This window comes from Perognathus longimembris, chromosome 15 (assembly GCF_023159225.1).
Source record: "Perognathus longimembris pacificus isolate PPM17 chromosome 15, ASM2315922v1, whole genome shotgun sequence".
NCBI lineage: Eukaryota > Metazoa > Chordata > Mammalia > Rodentia > Heteromyidae > Perognathus > Perognathus longimembris.
Genome location: NC_063175.1, coordinates 59,017,190 through 59,035,614, shown reverse-complemented (window position 1 = coordinate 59,035,614; position 18,425 = coordinate 59,017,190). Strand labels below are relative to the sequence as shown.

The following is an 18,425-nucleotide window of genomic DNA, read 5'->3' as shown; positions in this document are numbered from 1 at the left end:
TCCTGGGCCTTGGACTCAGGGCCTGAGCACTGTCCCTGGCTTCTTCCCGCTCAAGGCTAGCACTCTGCCACTTGAGCCACAGTGCCGCTTCTGGCCGTTTTCTGTATATGTGGTGCTGGGGAATCGAACCTAGGGCCTCATGTATCCGAGGCAGGCACTCTTGCCACTAGGCCATATCCCCAGCCCATAAAATATTCTTAAGAGGTAAGAAAATTTAAAAAAACCAACATGCCAAACCTTACAGAATGCAGTAGAAGTGGAAAAACCGAGAAAAACATTTTTAAAAAGTTTTTTGAAAATGTAAGCAGCAATGACAAATTTTTAGCTGGTTACTAAGGAAATAAGAGTCAGATGATTAAAATCAAAATCAAAGGAGGAGACACCGCTACTTATCATTATAAAAAGAACTGTAAAGAAATACTAAGAATGGTATGGAATGAATTAAATAACCTAGATAAAGTGGAGAAATTCCTAAAACAATACTATTAAAATTGACTCAAGAAGAAATAAAACTACTGAATAAGGCGAATTTTCTTGGGCTTGGCCACGTGGCTACTGTATATGTTTTTTTTTTTTTTTTTTTTTTTTGCCAGTCCTGGGGCTTGGACTCAGGGCCTGAGCACTGTTCCTGGCTTCTTCTTGCTCAAGGCTAGCACTCTGCCACTTGAGCCACAGCGCCACTTCTGGCCATTTTCTGTATATGTGGTGCTGGGGAATTGAACCCAGGGCCTCATGTATATGAGGCAGGCACTCTTGCCACTAGGCCATATCCCCAGCCCCTGTATATGTTCTTGATACATTGTATATTGTATATATGTCTACCTGACCTAGAGACGGGAAAGAAAAACAGGGCGTAAGATATCACAAGAAGTGTACACACTACACACTGCCCTACTATGTAACTGTACCCTTTTTGCACAACGCCTTGTCAAAAAAATTTGTGTTCAATTAATAAATAAATTTTTAAAAAAGACTACTGAATAGGTTTCTAACAAAGAAATTGAATTAGTAATAATAATAATAATTTTTTAAACACTCAAAGTATACTAGATGCCTTTCTGGGGGAATTCTACTTAACATTTATAAAAGAATTATAGGGTTGAGAATGTGGCTTACTAGTAGAGTGCTTGCCTAGCATGCATAAAGCCCTGGGTTCGGTTCCTTAGTACCACATAAAGAGAAAAAGCCAGAAGTGGTGCTATAGCTCCAGTGGTAGAGTGCCAGCCTTGAGCAAAAGCAGCTCAGGGACAGTGCCCAGGCCCTGAGTTCAAGCCCAAGACTTGCCAAAAAATAATAATTATTATAATTCTTCACATACTCATCCAAAATGAAAAAAGGAATATTTCCTGACTCGTAGGGCTAGTACTACTCTGAGGCCAAAGCAAAGACAGCACAGACAAAAGCAAAGCCAAAACCAAAAGTAACATCCAGTATATTCTTATAGAGGCAAAAAGAAAAGACTAGCAATCAAATCTAACACATAGAAGGGTTACACATACAACCAAAAGCATTTGTCCTGATAGGTGTTTAAGGCCAAGGAAATCAGCCTTTCTGGGGTGAGTTAATTTGAAAAGTTCCCAGGGAATCCTCAAGTCTGCACTAGGCCATACTTAGCTACACTAGACACACCCAGTTGTAAATGAAACCTACTGCTAAAATGCCACATGGTCTCACTATACTCTTATCAGGAAGACTTGCAGTAGGAAAAAAATAAATAAATTACAGTCCAATATTGCCAAATAACACTACTTGCACAAAGAATTAGTAAGAAGCCTCCCCAAATGAGGAGCAATTCGGGTAAGATGCTTGTTAAGGAAATCGCATGCAACTTCAGCACTTAGTGTAAGTTTATTAAGTCTACTCTCCCTGTCCTCTCTTTCCTTTCTTTGCTCCTCTCCCCCTTCTCTCTCACAAAATCCATTTGGTAGTGCACCTCGAGGAAAATAGTTCACACAGCTATTTGAAGCCAGGATGATGAAAAGAAAGCTCTGATACCTTAAACAGTTTCCGAGGCTACTCCAGTTTCCTGGCTAGCAGCAGGACAGAAAAAGAGGAGGTTAAGGAAGAAGTGAAGTCCAGGGTTCATGACTTTTCAGCCTTCTTCCTCCTCGAGATCTCAGTGACATGGCAAGAAAGGGAGAGTCAAGCTGTGTCACCAAGAGGAAAGAAATTAGTTTGAGACCAGGTGAAATGGCTCACGTCCTTAATCCCAGCTAGTTGGATGGCTGCAGGTAGAGGACAGAGGTCTGAGGCCAATCCCAGGCAAAATTATGAGATTCTACTTGGAAAATAACTAAAAGCACAAAAGGGCTGGAAGCCCAAGTGGCAAACTATCTGCCTAGTAAGCACTAGCACTAAGTTCAAAACCCAAAACTGCAGCAGCCATAATACTAAAAATAATAATACAATAATGGGGAAAAGGAAGAATGGAAGGAAGGGAAGAAAGAAAGGAGCAGAGAGGGCTGGAGAAAAGGAGACAAAAAATGAAGAATAAAGAAAGAAAAGTCCAGAAAGGAAAAGAGCTGTTAAAGCTGTTAGCCAGTCTCTGTGACAGTTGAAAAATAGTGCCATAGGTCCATTAGGTCCCCTAGGGATAAGGGAGCTCTTCTGTTGATAACAGACTCATCTGATAAAGTAAACAACTATAACTACAGTTTATTACTTTTTCCCTTTCTTATAACTTCAAATGTTCCTTTAAAAATGTGTTGTTAAAAACCAGGTGCCAGTGGCTTATGTCTGTAATCCTAGCTATCTGAGAGACTGAGATTGACAGAATCATGGTTTGAGGCCAGACAGGGCAGAAAGATCTACCTTGCAAGTATGAGGCTCTGAGTTCAAACCTCAAAAAAAATCAACCACCTAGTCAGTAAATCAATAAGTAAAAATATGCTTTATAAGTGGAGAGAAATTAAATCAACAACTCCAAAATTCAACTGTTTTTTTTTAACTAGTCCTAGGGCTTGAACTCAGGGCTTGGGCAGTTTCTCTAAGCTTCCTTTTGGAGTATCTTATTGGCGATAAGACTCCTGGACTTGCTTGCCCTGGCTGGCTTCAAAATGTAGTCCTGAGATCACAGCCAGGTCCTGAGTAGCTAGGATTACAGGTGTGAGCCACTGGCACCCGGCTCAACTCTGTTCTTTACAGAGTATTCATACTACAAATAATAATAATACACATGCTGAGTGGCCGGTTTAACCAGTAAGTAAGTCACAAGGGCAGGGCAGAAGGAGTTCTGAATGTTCCTTGGTTTGCTACCATATCACATCACTAGGAACTGGCCCAAAAGACAGTAAGTAATGTGTCTCAACTCCCAACTCAAGTTCTCTACTTGACCCATGAGGTTCCTGTAGAGAAAACTCAGCACATCTAAGCATGCTTTTTCCTGTGAACCCATAGCAACTCACCTAGGCAAAACTGTCTGTCTCTTCTACACCTTAACAACTATTTCCACTGTTACAGAACCTGGATAATCACTCGCTGCCCTTACTATGGACTTGCACAAACAGATAAAAACCAAGATGCCCCCATTCAAAAGCTCCAACTGGCTTTTGATTTCTTTTGAACCCTAAGCAACACTTAGTACAAAAAACAGGTGATAAATAATTGCTTGCTGAATTGATGAATAAAAGTGCAAATGCAGAGTAACAGTCAAATTTTGAGGAACAACACTGAACTAGTCTTCACTTATGGATCTGAATGAAAATACCACTAGAAGGGTTGGAGGCACAGTTCAAGTGATAGAGCATGTGACTAGCAAGCTCAAGGCCCTGAGTTCAAAAGCCAGTACTGACAAAAAATAAAACAATGGGTTCTGGAAGGTTTAAAGAAGACATGTTAAACTGTAAAGTTATTTTTAAAAAGATCAACAATCACATATGATTTTTAAATTATTAAATTCAAAATACTATCATTCAAAGAGAAATTTTCATTGGCACAATTTTACTTTTTATCTTTTAAAATAAAAATCAAAGTGCCAAAATAACAAATCAGCAACAATATAAAGAAATAAAAATAATAATACCTGCTTTCTCTGACGTTCTAAGAAATACCATGTCAGATGGAATTCTCTGATTCTGCAAAAATATAAAATATTAACATATATTAACACAATTCCATCCCAAATCAGAAAGAAATACTTAATAAAACGACTAAAAGGTTTGAACTAAAAATCTGCTGAACATTTTAAATTTACATATGAAAACTTAATATTTAGATCCATACTTAGTTGGACCATCGATGAATCTTGTGGATGGCATCTAGTACTAACATACAAAACACTTCATTTATGCAAAGTGTTAAGTATTCCAGGTTATACAACTCTGCTACACCTCAGTCATACACAACACAGCAGTTGGTGCCTCACGAAAACTGCATCCTCAACTGCGCAATGGTGGCACACACAAATAATCCTAGCAGCTCAAGAGACTAAGATGTGATCATTGAACTTTGGAGCCAGTCTAGGAGAGATTCTTACCTCTAATTAACCAGCAAAAAAGCTAGAAGTGGAGACAGAACTCAAGTAGAGCACCGGCTATGAGTGAAAAAGCCTAATGAGAGCTTGAGGCTCTGAGTTCAAGTTCCATCACCAGCAAAAATAGGGAAAAAAAAAGTATCCTGTCTTGTCTACCAAAAGACTCTGGAAAATGAGGACAGGGTTGTCCAAGGTCAACCACAAAAAAAGAGAATATCACCAATAACATAGTAAACAAGCATGAAGAAATAAATGTGAGGTTAGGCAAAAAAAAAAGCGCATCACAAATGTGTTCTATGCTTTCATGAGACAAAAAAGGAAGCAATTCAAAAGTAACCTGTAACATGTAAAAACTTTTACAAATCACTATTATTATCATTGCTACTAAGACTACCCAGCTAGAAAACCTGAAGGAAAAATTAATAAATAAAAATAAAAAGCACATAACTGAAAAAAATACTTCACATATTTTTGTTTTGTCAAGAACTGTAACACCAGGGGCTGGGAATATGGCCTAGTGGCAAGAGTGCTTGCCTCCTACACATGAAGCTCTTGGTTCGATTCCCCAGCACCACATATATGGAAAACGGCCAGAAGGGGAGCTGTGGCTCAGGTGGCAGAGTGCTAGCCTTGAGCAGGAAGAAGCCAGGGACAGTGCTCAGGCCCTGAGTCCAAGGCCCAGGACTGGCCAAAAAAAAAAGAACTGTAACACCAGCTGCCCCAAAGGCAGAGATCAGTAACATTTAGATTCAAGGCCAGCCTGAGCAAAAAGTGAATTCCTCATCTCAAAAATCAATTTGAGTATAATGATTCACATCATGGGAGGCATGTAGGAAGATCATGGTCCAAGGGTAGCCCAAGCAAAAAGTGAGACCCTAGCTGAAAACTACAAAAGGAAAATGAATGAGTAAGGCTTGGCTTTTCTATTTACTCCCATTCACTTTATCTTCTTCAAATGTTTAAGTCCGTAATGATGTATACTATATGCAAGTATACATATATTTACTATAGATAAATTAGATATACTATATATAAATATATAAATATGTTAATCTGTATACTATACAGCTACCTGTACAAGTAAGCTCCAGAAAATGAAGTAGGTATTACTAATACATTCTTACACAATTCTGTTGTCAAAGGAAATAATTCTGATGCAACACTAAGCAGTACCTTATTTTGAACAAAATATAATTTTATCTACATACAATGAAATATACTTTAGCAAAAGACAGAATATACAAAATGTGTATTTTTATTCAAGTACAACAAATTTTGTACAAACATATCAGGATTTAAAATCTTGATCTCAAACTCCTTTCAAATCAGGCTAAATGTGAATGGGTGATGTATATACATGTGTATATCTATCTATATAAATATATATATGAAAAAAATTCATCAACCTTTTCCACTATGATGAGGTCTCCAACTTGTATGTCTGAACTCTTAACTTGCACTTTACCTTAAAAAAAAAAAAAGAAGTATAATCAGCTCAAGGAAACAATAGCACACCAGAGATCATCTTTTAATTCCCAAGTAATTACTTTAACAATAACTCTAGGGCAAAAATGTAATTTGTGACTTTTTCAGGTTTTTTTCTGACAGCTAACAGAACCAGAGATAAGTTCATGTAAGTTTATAAAAACTAGTAGTACCAGCCATGTAGTGACTTTTAGACTCATAATTTGTGTCACTCATAATTCATCACTTTAGTAAACTACCAAGCAAAAATATTAAGTGCCTCACTAAAAGAGGACAAAAGAGATTCCATCTGGAAGGTTTCCCCATATTTGGTTAGTGTTTTGGTTCTCTTCCAAGTTACCAATGATCAGGAACATTATTACTTTTTCCTTGTTTCTTTTTTTCCAGTCAGTCCTGAGCTTGATCTCAGGGCCTGAGCATTGTCCCAGAGCTTCTTTTGCTCGAGGCTAGTGCTCTATCTACCACTTGAGCCACAGTACCACTCCAGGCTTTCTCTGTGTATGTGGTACAGAGGAATCACACCCAGGGCTTCATGCATATAGGCAGCACTCTACCACTAAGCCATATTCCCAGCCCCAGGGGAATATTCTTTTAAAAGAATTACATGACTAAAATTGGATAATATGGAGATACAAAATTACCTAAATTAGGGGCTGGGGATATGGCCTAGTGGCAAGAGCGCTTGCCTCATATACATGAAGCCCTCGGTTCGATTCCCCAGCACCACAGATACAGAAAATGGCCAGAAGTGGTGCTGCGGCTCAAGTGGCAGAGTGCTAGCCTTGAGCAAAAAGAAGCCAGGGACAGTGCTCAGGCCCTGAGTCCAAGGCCCAGGACTGGCCAAAAAAAAAAAAAAAAAAAATTACCTAAATTAAAGTGGATAGCATTGACTGATACAAAACTCACAAAAAAGAAATAATGTAAATCATACATATAATCATCCTCTGCTAGTAGCATTGCTAACACCAAAAGATCTGAAAACTAGTACCTAAAGCTTTATTTCTACAAGATTTTTCTATGTAATGTATTGAGTAAATCCTTATGTTATCTAAATAATACATGATGTACAGTAGTCATCTTTGAAACAATGTATAAATTCACAACATATGCTTAAATATCATATGCAATATGACAGAACAGGTTAAGTTTTTAACAGACAAAACTTAGACAAATTATTCCTTCCTCCTCTGTCTTAGCCTTCTCTCCTTCCCTCTATCTCATTCCGTTAGGAAAATCAAAACTTTTTTGGGTCTGTTTGTACATTTTTGTAACCACTGTTTTAACATGTGAAAATGTTCATTTGTGCCTTTTACATATCGTTTATTCTCATAGCTAACAGAACCAGAGGTAACTTTCATATTACTTTATCAAAAATTAATACTACAGCCATTTACTGTCTTTTAAACACATCTCCAACTTTTTTTTTGTCAGTCCTGGGACTTGAACTCAGTACCTTCTTTTTGCTCAAGGCTAGCACTCTACCTCGAGGTACAGCGCCACTTCTGGCTTTTTCTGTGTATGTGGTGTTGAGGAATCGAACCCAGGGCTTCATGTATGCGAGGCAAGCACTCTACCACTAGGCCACATTCCCAGCCCCATATCTCCAATTTATTATAAAACCTTTTTTCCTAAATACCTCTGAAAGCAACTAGGTCTTCATGAGTATCATTTTTCTAAAGACTTGTTTTTTTATTACAGTTATATTTGCCATGATCTTCAATTAGAGACCCATAGGAGTGGAGCTCGTTTATTATCCAAAGTATATCAATGTTCTTTAAGTGTTGTATGAAACAAATCTTAACACAGTTCTATAACTGATAAACATATGCCTATACAGAGCCTGAAAACTCAAAAGAATGTCTGTTTTAATTATGGTTATGGTCCCTTCAAGCTTTAGATCTCTGCTCTTACTATTGCTGCTATAGCCGAGTATCAGACAATAAAGATGCTGCACTGATCTCAGGCTCCCTGAGCACTACTTCACAGAATTCTTGTGTTGTCTAACAATTGCACAATCTCTCCTAGCTATCTAATCAACTTTCATTTCCTTCTACCTTTTCACTTTCTTTGTAATATACCTTTGAGAAGAGAAACACCTGCAGTCTTGAGACAAAATAGAGTAAATAAGTCTAAAATACTTTGAAACACAGAAAACATTTTAATTTTTAAGTCCTTTAACAAGATTTTACATCTTCCAGACACTGATTATTCTGTAATATGTTGACAAACATGGCATATATTTATTTAATAGCCTTTTTTTTTTTTTTTTTGGCCAGTCCTGGGCCTTGGACTCAGGGCCTGAGCACTGTCCCTGGCTTCCTTTTGCTCAAGGCTAGCACTCTGCCACTTGAGCCACAGCGCCACTTCTGGCCGTTTTCTGTATATGTGGTGCTAGGGAATCGAACCCAGGGCCTCATGTATACGAGGCAAGCTCTCTTGCCACTAGGCCATATCCCCAGCCCCTATTTAATAGCCTTTAATATTCAATACTTAACATTTATTTTTTAACACTATCCAGTGACTGCTATTTATTCCTATGAAATTTACATGTGATTATGTGTAAGGGGAAAAGGTTACGGTACAATACAGCATCAAAAGTTCTTAAAATAGCCAGGTGTGGTAAACTATATGACATAGCAAGTTTCAAGAAAGTATGGGCTACATAATGAGACCCTGTTTAGGAAGGGGGAAAAAAAGTTCTCAAAACATGACTAAAACTACGCTATAAACAAAAAATTGGAAGGTTTAGCCAATACAGGCCACAGTAGTATGTGAGTACAGTCCCACCACCACTCCGAAGGCTGAGAAGAAAGCATCACTTGAGCTTAGGAGTTTGACACCACCCTACACAACAAAGAGAATCTGTCTTTAAAAAAAAAAAAAGTAAGCCAGCATGGTAGTTCACGCCTATAATCCTAGCTACTCAGGACGCAGAGATCTAAGGATTGTGGTACAAAAAAGTCTGAGAGATGCTTATCTCCAATTTACTGTCAGAAAACCAGAAGTGGCACTGTGGCTCAAATGGTAGAGTCCTAGTCTTGAGTTGAAGAGCTAAGGGACAGAGCCCAGCCCTATGACCAACAACAACAACAACAAAAAGGTTAAACACAGTACTGTAACAGAAAAGAGTTGTATACCAGTGGCTCATGCCTATAATCCTAGCTGCTCAGGAGGCACAAATCCACAAAGCTCAACAACAAACACTCACATTTAATAATTTCAGAACACATTTGATAGAAGGAAGCTTTGAAAATATGAAGACCTGAAGGACTGTGATTCAAAGCCAGACCAGTCAGAAAAGCCTACGAGACTCCATCTACAATTAGCCAGCAAAAAGCTGAGCTAGAGAATGGCCAAATGCCAGCCATAAGCAAGCAAGCTGAGCAAGAGCACAAGGTCCTGAGTTCAAGCCCTACTACCAGCAAAAATAAGAATAACAGTATGGTTATCTGCCTACAAATCTGTTTAGTAAGAGTATGTATTTTTTACATTTTGAAGACTTCTTGAGTAGCTTCTGCCTTAACCTAAGGGGACTATTTGCACTTCCTTTGATGCCTTCCTCACCTCAGTGACTTCTTTCTGTCCCCATCAGAGATTCTTCATGGCACCAGACAGAGGAGCCACTTGCGCTCTATAACCTGCCTGCTGAGGAAGCCCCATGACCCCTGGCCCTTTTCTGTTTTCCTTGAACAGTCCACATGCACACTAAAAAACTGGTTTCTGGTGAACATTCTGCTAAGCTGACAAACCGTCCCAGCAATAAGTTAATGTCAGAGGTCAAATAGTCTGTAAGCACATATAAAAGACAAACCCGCACAGCTCAACATCACACTGCATTTGGAAATGAACACTGAAAACTTAATATCAATGCACATTCAGTAGAAGGAAGCTTTGAATATACAAATGCTTCAATGTGAAAGCTATGATTTAAGTTAATGACATTTTTTTCTTCAAAAATATCCTATTCTACTTGCTGTTACCAGTTCACACTCAGGAAGTCACATAGATATGACCTTTTATTTTTTAATCAAAGTTAATAGCAAATATTACCAAGTTGTTGCTGCAAACACTCAATCTCCACCATCTCAGGCGTCTCATGAATCCAGAGACAATAGCCCAACGAGCACAGCCCTAAGCTGTGTCTGTGACCCATAGTGTAATAGGCTTGTCTGCTACAGGGCGGAGTCCTAGGGTTCGGCTGAGCCAAACAGGCTGTGCAAGTTCTGCTCACCAAAAGCAGCAGCAGAAAATTCTGCATCACAAAGAAGCAAGAGTTCGTGACCCACAATAAAAGGAGAGGAGTATCTTGCCAAAAGGCCAGAAGATAGAACACTACTGATGCCTCAAACATAAAATCACAACTACACTAAAACAGTAGGGAAAAAATGAAGTCATAGAAATACTGTGAGAATAGCAGGCTCACTCATGAGAGTAAATGGCCTTCCTAAGATTAAGGCAAAAATATTAAGGTTTAAACAAAAAAGGCAAATTAAGCAATTTATAAAAGATTGCAAATTAACAACATTTTGAAGTACCAGGCAAGAGAGAGTAAGATAACATTTTTTTCACCAAAGTAGTAGATTAAAAAAAAATCTGAGCTGGGTACCAGTGGCTCATATCTATAATCTTAGCTACTCATGAAGTAGCCATCTGAAGATTGTGGCTCAAAGCCAGCCCAGGTTGGAAAGGCTGTCTTTTATTTCCAATTAACCACACCCACCTCAGAAAAATAAATAAATAAATAAATAAAGCCTAAGTAGAACTGTGGCTCAAATATTAGTGCTTGAGCCTTGAGTAAAATGAAGTTTGGGACAATGCCCAGGCTGAGTCCAAGTCCCAGGACTAGCATTAAAAAAAAAAAATTAAAAGCCTTCAATTGATCATGTGGGCAAGAATATTACGATATTAGTGAGCACACTGGAAGTGAAGACTGGTACATTTTAGTCAAAGATAGCTATTTACAAACCAGACCTCACTGGGCATACTGGCATATGCCTATGATGGAATGGAAACAAGAACCACTGGAAAGCCCTGACTACATCGCTGAAAGCCTGGACTTCCTAGCCAGATTTTGTCTCAAATCAGTCAACCAAACAATAAGTATATACATACAAACAAATCCCGAATTTCCAGGCTTATGTTTTCACAAATAACTAAGGCATTCTGCACTTATTTACTAAATAAATGTCTCTACTTATTCCTGGAGAAGCAGTACTGTAAACAAGGACCCTTCCTCACAGAGCAAAGATAACTAGCAAGGTAACAACTACCAAAGGGAAGTTGTGAGAAAAAGGGAAGGACAGGAAGCCAGGGAAATATATGATTTGAAGCTTGTGAATTCTCTATTTCTGGGATTATTTACTAACTATAAATACTTAATGTATTTGAGGCACAGTTGACTGCAGAGAACTGAGGAAAAACTGTTAGATAAAATACACAAAATGATTCGTCATTTCATTCCAGTTGATCAAAACTGGTACAGAATTGGACAAATAAGAATAGCCACTGCATAATAACCAGTCATCAGTGTCTGTCTGTGTATAAGACATAGGACTACAGTAATTCTGAAGACTTCAAGCAATTCCTGATGGTATTCAACTGAAAAAAAGAGAGAGAGAGTGAGAGAGAAGAATTAACTGCCACAAAAGTAGCTGTTACCTCATAAAAATCCATTGCCCTTTTTCTTGTCCTTTGAAAGGGCACAATACAGAAACAATATGTAAGAGACACTAAAGAGGGATTCAAAATTCATTTACTTTTTTTTTTTTTTTGCCAGTCCTGGGGCTTGAACTCAGTGCCTGAGCACTGTCCCTGGCTTCTTTCTTGCTCAAGGTTAACACTCTAACACTTGAGCCACCACACCACTTCTGGCTTTTTCTATATATGTGGTGCTGAGGAATCGTATGTGAGGCAAGCACTCTACCACCAGGCTTAAAACATAGGAACAAAGTAGACTCTGCTATGTCCTACATGAATGTATGTGTTCTTTTCAGGCAAGTGGACTAGAACTAAAGAAGCATATTAGTATAGAAATGTTTGCACTCTCTCGCAAACAAACACACATACATACCCCACAGAGCAATTTACAGAAGGCTAAAAATAAACTTTCATCACTAGCACTTGAACATCTGAAAATATGTAAAACAGAAGGCAGAACTATTCCAAGAAACCACTAAGACCTGCTGGAAAACAATCATCACAAGGTGTAGGAAAGAACCATAGTACAACATTAACTCAGTTTCCATTCTAAATATAAAGATTTAGGTAAGTTGTAGTTTTAACTTTGGAGTAAATACTAATAGTGACAAGCCTTGATCCCTCTGAGATCCAACAGCTAATTAAAGCAATAAATGAAAAACAGAATTTATCCTATCTGCTTAGGACATCTTTAGAACACGAAGTTTAGACTAGTTTATGTTTCAATCTTATGAGGCTATCACATTGCCTACTTAGTAAATACTTTTGGATGTTAGTACGTCCTCCTCGATTTTTATTTAACAAACCCCAACCCCCCCCCTCCCCACCCCCACTGCCCAACCACCTCCGGCTGCAGCAGCAGAATGCCTCCCAATTGCAATCAGTAAACCCCATCCCAGCTACGTGCTGACTTAGGCCCCAGCTGCAACTGCCAAGTACTCCCTGTCTCTAGTATAGAGATACCCCTTTTGCACGAAGCCAAGTGCTGCACCCAGCCTGAAAGGCACAGCCTTGTCAGCTTGCTGACAAACATTTCGGTGTCTGTGTGGTCCTCAGGCTGGAGCTTTCAGTGGAAATGAATTATGATCTAGCACACAGAATAATTACAGCCAAGACATACATTTTACACATCTCTTAACAAGGGGAAAAATATAGAACTTGAATTCATGAATCAAAAAGGACTGCTGTCACAGTTCTACTCTCTTTGGGGGTCCTGCAAGAACTGCTGACAGGTAGAAAGATCTAATCCATCTCCCTCCCTACTCTGCCTCTGACAAAGCCTTGCAGAAGATAGCATGACAAATAGTAGAAGCAGTTATAAACAAGGAGAAAGTGACATAACAGCAACTGCCTTGGATAACCCACACCCAGGACAAGTGACTTATAGAAAAGTAAAGCAAAGAGCCAAACCAAAATCCTTGAAAGGTAACAACAGCTAAGCGTCTACATAAAATATTTTATACTTCTATAAACAAAGTACCTTCAAGATTAAAATAAATGGTTTTCCTTCACAATAGAGCAATTTCCAATGCATTTCTATAAGGATATACTTGAGATTTCCAATTATTAAAAAACTCAGGGCTGGGAATGTGGCCTAGTGGCAAAAGTGCTTGCCTCCTATACATGAAGCCCTGGGTTCAATTCCCCAGCACCACATATATAGAAAATGGCAGAAGTGGCGATGTGGCTCAAGTGGCAGAGTGCTAGCCTTGAGCAAAAAGAAGCCAGGGACAGTGCTCCGGCCCTGAGTCCAAGCCCCAGGACTGGCACAAAAAAAAACAAAACATAAACAGTGCTTGCCTCGCAAAAAAATCAGGGCTCGGAATATGGCCTACTGGCAAGAGTGCTTGCCTCCTATACATGAAGCCCTGGGTTCAATTCCCCAGCACCACATATATAGAAAACAGCCAGAAGTGGCGCTGTGGCTCAAGTGGTAGAGTGCTAGCCTTGAGCAAAAAAGCCAGGGACAGTGCTCAGGCCCTGAGTCCAAGCGCCAGGACTGGCAAAACAACAACAACAAAAAACCAACCCTCAAACCACAGTAAAGCACAGAAAGAAGTCACCAGTCACTATTAGTCCAATGCCATTCAAATAGATTATTCACAAAATATTAGAACTTGAGAAGCTAACCAGTAAATATCCTTGGTCAAAAGATATCAATTTTATACTGTACTCAATAAATACATACAAACACATGGATTTTTGCATTTTGATTTCACTTGTGAAATACCCACTCAAAAAGCAAGGTGCACAGTTGATAGAACTGGGTTAGAAATCAGAATGGCCCAAGTTCAAACAGTGGCTCTATAGATGCTGACTTAGCCAAGCTATTCAACAAGAGCCTCAGGTGTGATCATCTCTTTGAGATGACCTGCCATGGGTGATGGTCGCTGTCTAGTTACTAATATTACCTGACACACAAGTCTTAAGATAATATGCAGCTATCACTGTAAACCACATGTAAAATTTTTCCTTCTTCCATTCTGATGACTTTTTTGAAAAGGTAAATTTTCAACTGCATTTGATCATGTACTACAGAAATGTAAAAGAAAAGAGCAATATGTACTCAACATATTTTATACCATTTTGTGAAATACGCATGACACACAGATTGATACAACTAACACTATTACGTTCCAAAGCACCTTCATCATAGCAGAAGAAAAGCCCATGCTCATTAAGTAGTTACTCCCTATTCTTTTTTGTTGAAGGGTGTCAGATTGACTCCATCTCAGATTAGTTAAAGAGGGTAGAAGCTGACCCCATCTTCACTAAAATTTCCACCACCCCATAGCTTCAGAATTGAGGGCCCTGCCCTGTCCAAGGAAAGTTCCCTTCGCTGTGATAAGATTGTGTAAACTGCTTGACCACCTGAGCTGTGGAACTTTCAAGGTTAAATCTATGCCCTCCCATCAAGGAGCAGCCTTACCACCCCCACCCACAAATGAGTAGGCATATCTGCCTGCATCATGTGGGAACCTGCCAAATTCGTGCGCCAATTCTAACTAGAATGATAGGTTGGTTCAAACAGATACATGTGACAGGCTGTAACTCCATTGCCCACCTACATGTGACCTCGCACGCTCTGTAAGTGTTGAAACCTCATTGGCCCCTGTGTGTGGCAGGCTTGACCATGTGGTATATGCCTTTATAACCCAACCCCACGCACTCAGTCCCAACCCCCAGGTCTGGGCTGCCACCCTGGCCAGTCAGTTCGCTTTTTACTTCCCCAATAAATCCACCTTTTTTCATCTTTTTGCTTGAGACTGTCTCTGAGTGGTGGACTCTAGGATGGACAGGGAATCCTCTCCCTCGAACCCCATAACATTTTTTAAATGAAGTGTGAGCATGGGACCCTAGTTTGCTTTAGGGAAAGGGTGCTGCTTTTATCAGTTGCTGTTCTCATTGTCACTGTGGGCAACTACCCTGGTAACTGCTTTGGTAGGTCCCCAAAAGAGGAATGGAAAAGTGTAGGGAACCCCCTTTTGTTTAGTCCCTAGAAACAGCAGGCTTAGACAAGGTAGTGGGCCTGGGGAAGGGAAAACCTAAGCCAAAGAACAGGAGCCTGAGCAGCTTGACCTTTGCAAAAGAAAGAAATGAGGAAGACCACTCAGTATGCATATTTTAGTTTAAGGGGGAGAGGGGGAGAGGGAGAGAGAGAGGGAGAGAGAGAGGGGGGGGGGAGAGAGAGAGAGAGAGAGAGAGAGAGAGAGAGAGAGAGAGAAAGAGAGAGAGAGAGAGAGAGAGAGATTTAAATTAAATTGTAAATACCAGTCACACCCAGAACCAAAAATTGTATTGCTTTGATTGCTTTGTTTACTGGAGTTTAATGGAATTGTAATCACTAACAATTCTGCTTCTGTATGTGTGCTTGCTTGCTTTGCCTAATTTGACAGACCACCTGGGAGTGTACATGTGATTTTTGCCTTTATAAACCTCCTGCAACTGAGGCTTGGGGCTACTCAGTTCTGAGCTGAGTTAGCCCCAGCCAGTCATTTCAATCAAAAAACAAATCTTGGTTTGAGACAAAGTGTGGTCTGGTTGCTTTTCAGGGGTTGCTCCATTTCCTTTTCTTCAGCCCACGCCTACTTTCCACTCCATATCCTTTAACCTATGTCACAGGAGTGATGATTTCACAGGAATGAAATCATCCATGTGACCTGTGTCTGGCTTTTTTCATAGATGCTTTCAAGATTTCTCCACGTTGTACATATATTAAACTTCTGTTACTTTCAAGCATGAGTAATTGGAACTTGTTTGTCCACTCATCCACTGATGGAGACGAGGGCTGTTTTCATCTGTTTTGAATAGGATGAGGGCAAACTGATTAGAATCCCATTTCAAATTTTATGTTTATGAAAGAAATGATAAGACTCATTTTCCCATTTACTGAAACATTCCTACAAGCAATCTACCAACATTCTACTTTCACTAAATCTTCTCCAAGACTCCTCATTTTACAGTTTTTCTAAATGATGGCCTACCTAGCAGTGTGTGGTAATGTTGTCTTGTGACTTGTATGTAATCTTCTCTATGCACTGATGGTTTTAATTAGGCATCATTTCATGTGCTTGTTGGCTATTCCTTAGCTTCTAGGATAAATTTCTAATCAGATCCTTTGCCTGTTTTGAATTATACCTTTTGTTTGCTGAACTTAAAAGAGCTCTTTAGATAGGCTAGATGCCGGACCCTTACCAGAGATGATTTAACAAATAGTTTATCTCATTCTGCAAGTTGTCTACTCAAGTTCATGATAAGACCTTAGAGGTTCTCAGAGGTTTATCTGGGAATGTCTTAATTTCTTCAGTTTTTGATTGGTGGTATAGCTTATACTAGATTCCTGGTTGATAATTTTTTTGTTTTCCTAACTTTTAAAAGTGGCACCCACTCTCTTCAGACCTCAGGGTCTCTGCATATCTTTGCATATGGACCAATTGCTTTTATCTTCCTTCTTTGAAAAGGTCTATTTTTCATCACAAATCTCTATGTTTAAACCCTAAGACCACAAAAAAAGGGGGATAAATAACCTGAATAGACAATTATTCTAAGGAGGTACACAGACAACAAACATAAAATGACATTCAATGTTATTTGTCATTAGGGAATTGCAATTCAAACCAGATTCAAAAACATACTATTTCATACCAACTACTACAATAGGAAAGTAACAACAAAGAGTAAGTTTCTCCCCTGGGAGGGCTCCCGGTAGACACCTCTACCCTTTAAGTCTCCACCCAGTTGCCTGGGTAACCAGCATACCTGGAGGCAGTTACCTCCCCCCTCCCTGAGGTCACCTAATCCACCAGGCCACATCTCCTCACCCCTGCCCCAGATAAGGTAAGTCAAGGTGAGGGGGTGACTCGCTCTCAGGCACAGTGCCTCTTGGACTTGGCCGCAGGCCAGCAGCTCAGCAAAATAAAGTTCTCTCTCCTGCCTGAAAACCACACGGTATTCTCCATCTTGGCTGCCTATTTTAATAACTCTTACAGTACACATTAAGTAAGTCTTGGTAAAAGCTGAAATCCTGTATACTGTTGCTGGAAATACAAAATGATGAAACCAAGTACAAAAGTAGTATGATATTTCTTTCAAATGCTAAATACAGAGCTACTATCTAATTTCACTATGAAGAAAACATTAAAGAGAAATGAAAACAATGCTCATACAAAAGCTGATATACAAATGTTCACAACAGCATTATTCACAATAGTGACAAAGAACCAACCCAAATATCCATCTGCTGATGAATGGATAAATTAAATGTAGTGCATCATACAGTGGAATTTTTATGTCAGCCAAAAAAAAAGCATTCACTTATACTGCAACACAGATAAGCCCTGAAAACAAGGAAAGTAAAAGAAGCCAAAAGAAGCCATAAAAGAATGCACAGTGTATATAGATGTATGTAAAATGCCCACAACAGGCAAAACCATAAACACAGAAAGGAAACTGTTCCTTGGTGCTTAGATGGAGAGGAAAGAAGGAAGAATGAGGAATAGTTGCTAACACATTCTGGATATTTTTCTTTTTGCTTGAATGCTAAATATGCTCCAGGATGACAGTGAAGACTGCATAACTATGAATGCAGCAAAAATTACTCAACTATATATCTTTTTTTTTTTTTTTTGGCCAGTCCTGGGCCTTGGACTCAGGGCCTGAGCACTGTCCCTGGCTTCTTCCTGCTCAAGGCTAGCACTCTGCCACTTGAGCCACAGCGCCGCTTCTGGCCATTTTCTGTATATGTGGTGCTGGGGAATCGAATCCGAGGCAGGCACTCTTGCCACTAGGCTATATCCCCAGCCCCTCAACTATATATCTTAAACCAAGGTATTTCATAGTATGTGAATTACATCCCAATGAACTATAAAAAAATTCTGAAGGGATTATCTTAGGAAAATTATTAATTATGTATATATATGCACAAAAATATAAAATCCATTCTAAACAGACATTGGGGTTACTGTAAATTCCTATTCAGTGTTTCAATGTCTCCCACACTGTCAACATTTCATTTCTTACTGTCACAATGCTAGTTTGGAGTAGCTTCCTCCATCTTTTCCTATACATTCCTTCATTTTCTAATATAAACTAAAAAATAAATAAATACAAATCAAGCAAGCTAGTGTAAGGTTCACCAGAAAGGAAACCCGCCACATGGTTCAGGAGAAAGGAGTTTATTGGGGGACAGCAAACTGCCAGCCCAAACAAGATGGAGGTGCCAGGAGACAGAAGGGAAGGAAGAAGAAAAAGGAAAGAGCAAGAGAGAAAAGGA

At 39.3% G+C, this 18,425-nt stretch overlaps 1 protein-coding gene and 1 long non-coding RNA gene across 9 annotated transcripts in view; both read right to left on the bottom strand.

Annotated features, from left to right (window-relative positions):
- Atp9b (ATPase phospholipid transporting 9B (putative)) overlaps positions 1-18,425 on the bottom strand; it is a 182,445-nt gene that overhangs the window by 132,787 nt on the left and 31,233 nt on the right. For all 8 annotated transcript variants that reach the window (XR_007213409.1, XM_048363532.1, XM_048363525.1 and 5 more), the window contains exons 6-7: positions 5,878-5,936; positions 4,022-4,073 (exon numbers count right to left, since the gene is read on the bottom strand). Coding sequence is in view for 7 of the 8 variants with exons in the window: in XM_048363532.1 (XP_048219489.1) it covers positions 4,022-4,073; positions 5,878-5,936 (111 nt within the window). In the remaining variant the exon portion in view is untranslated. The remainder of the gene's footprint in view (positions 1-4,021; positions 4,074-5,877; positions 5,937-18,425) is intronic.
- On the bottom strand, positions 8,337-18,094 carry LOC125364097. The gene is made up of 3 exons (XR_007213411.1): positions 17,963-18,094; positions 11,819-11,823; positions 8,337-8,418 (listed from the first exon to the last, which is right to left on the bottom strand). It is a non-coding gene; the product is annotated as an uncharacterized LOC125364097 (long non-coding RNA).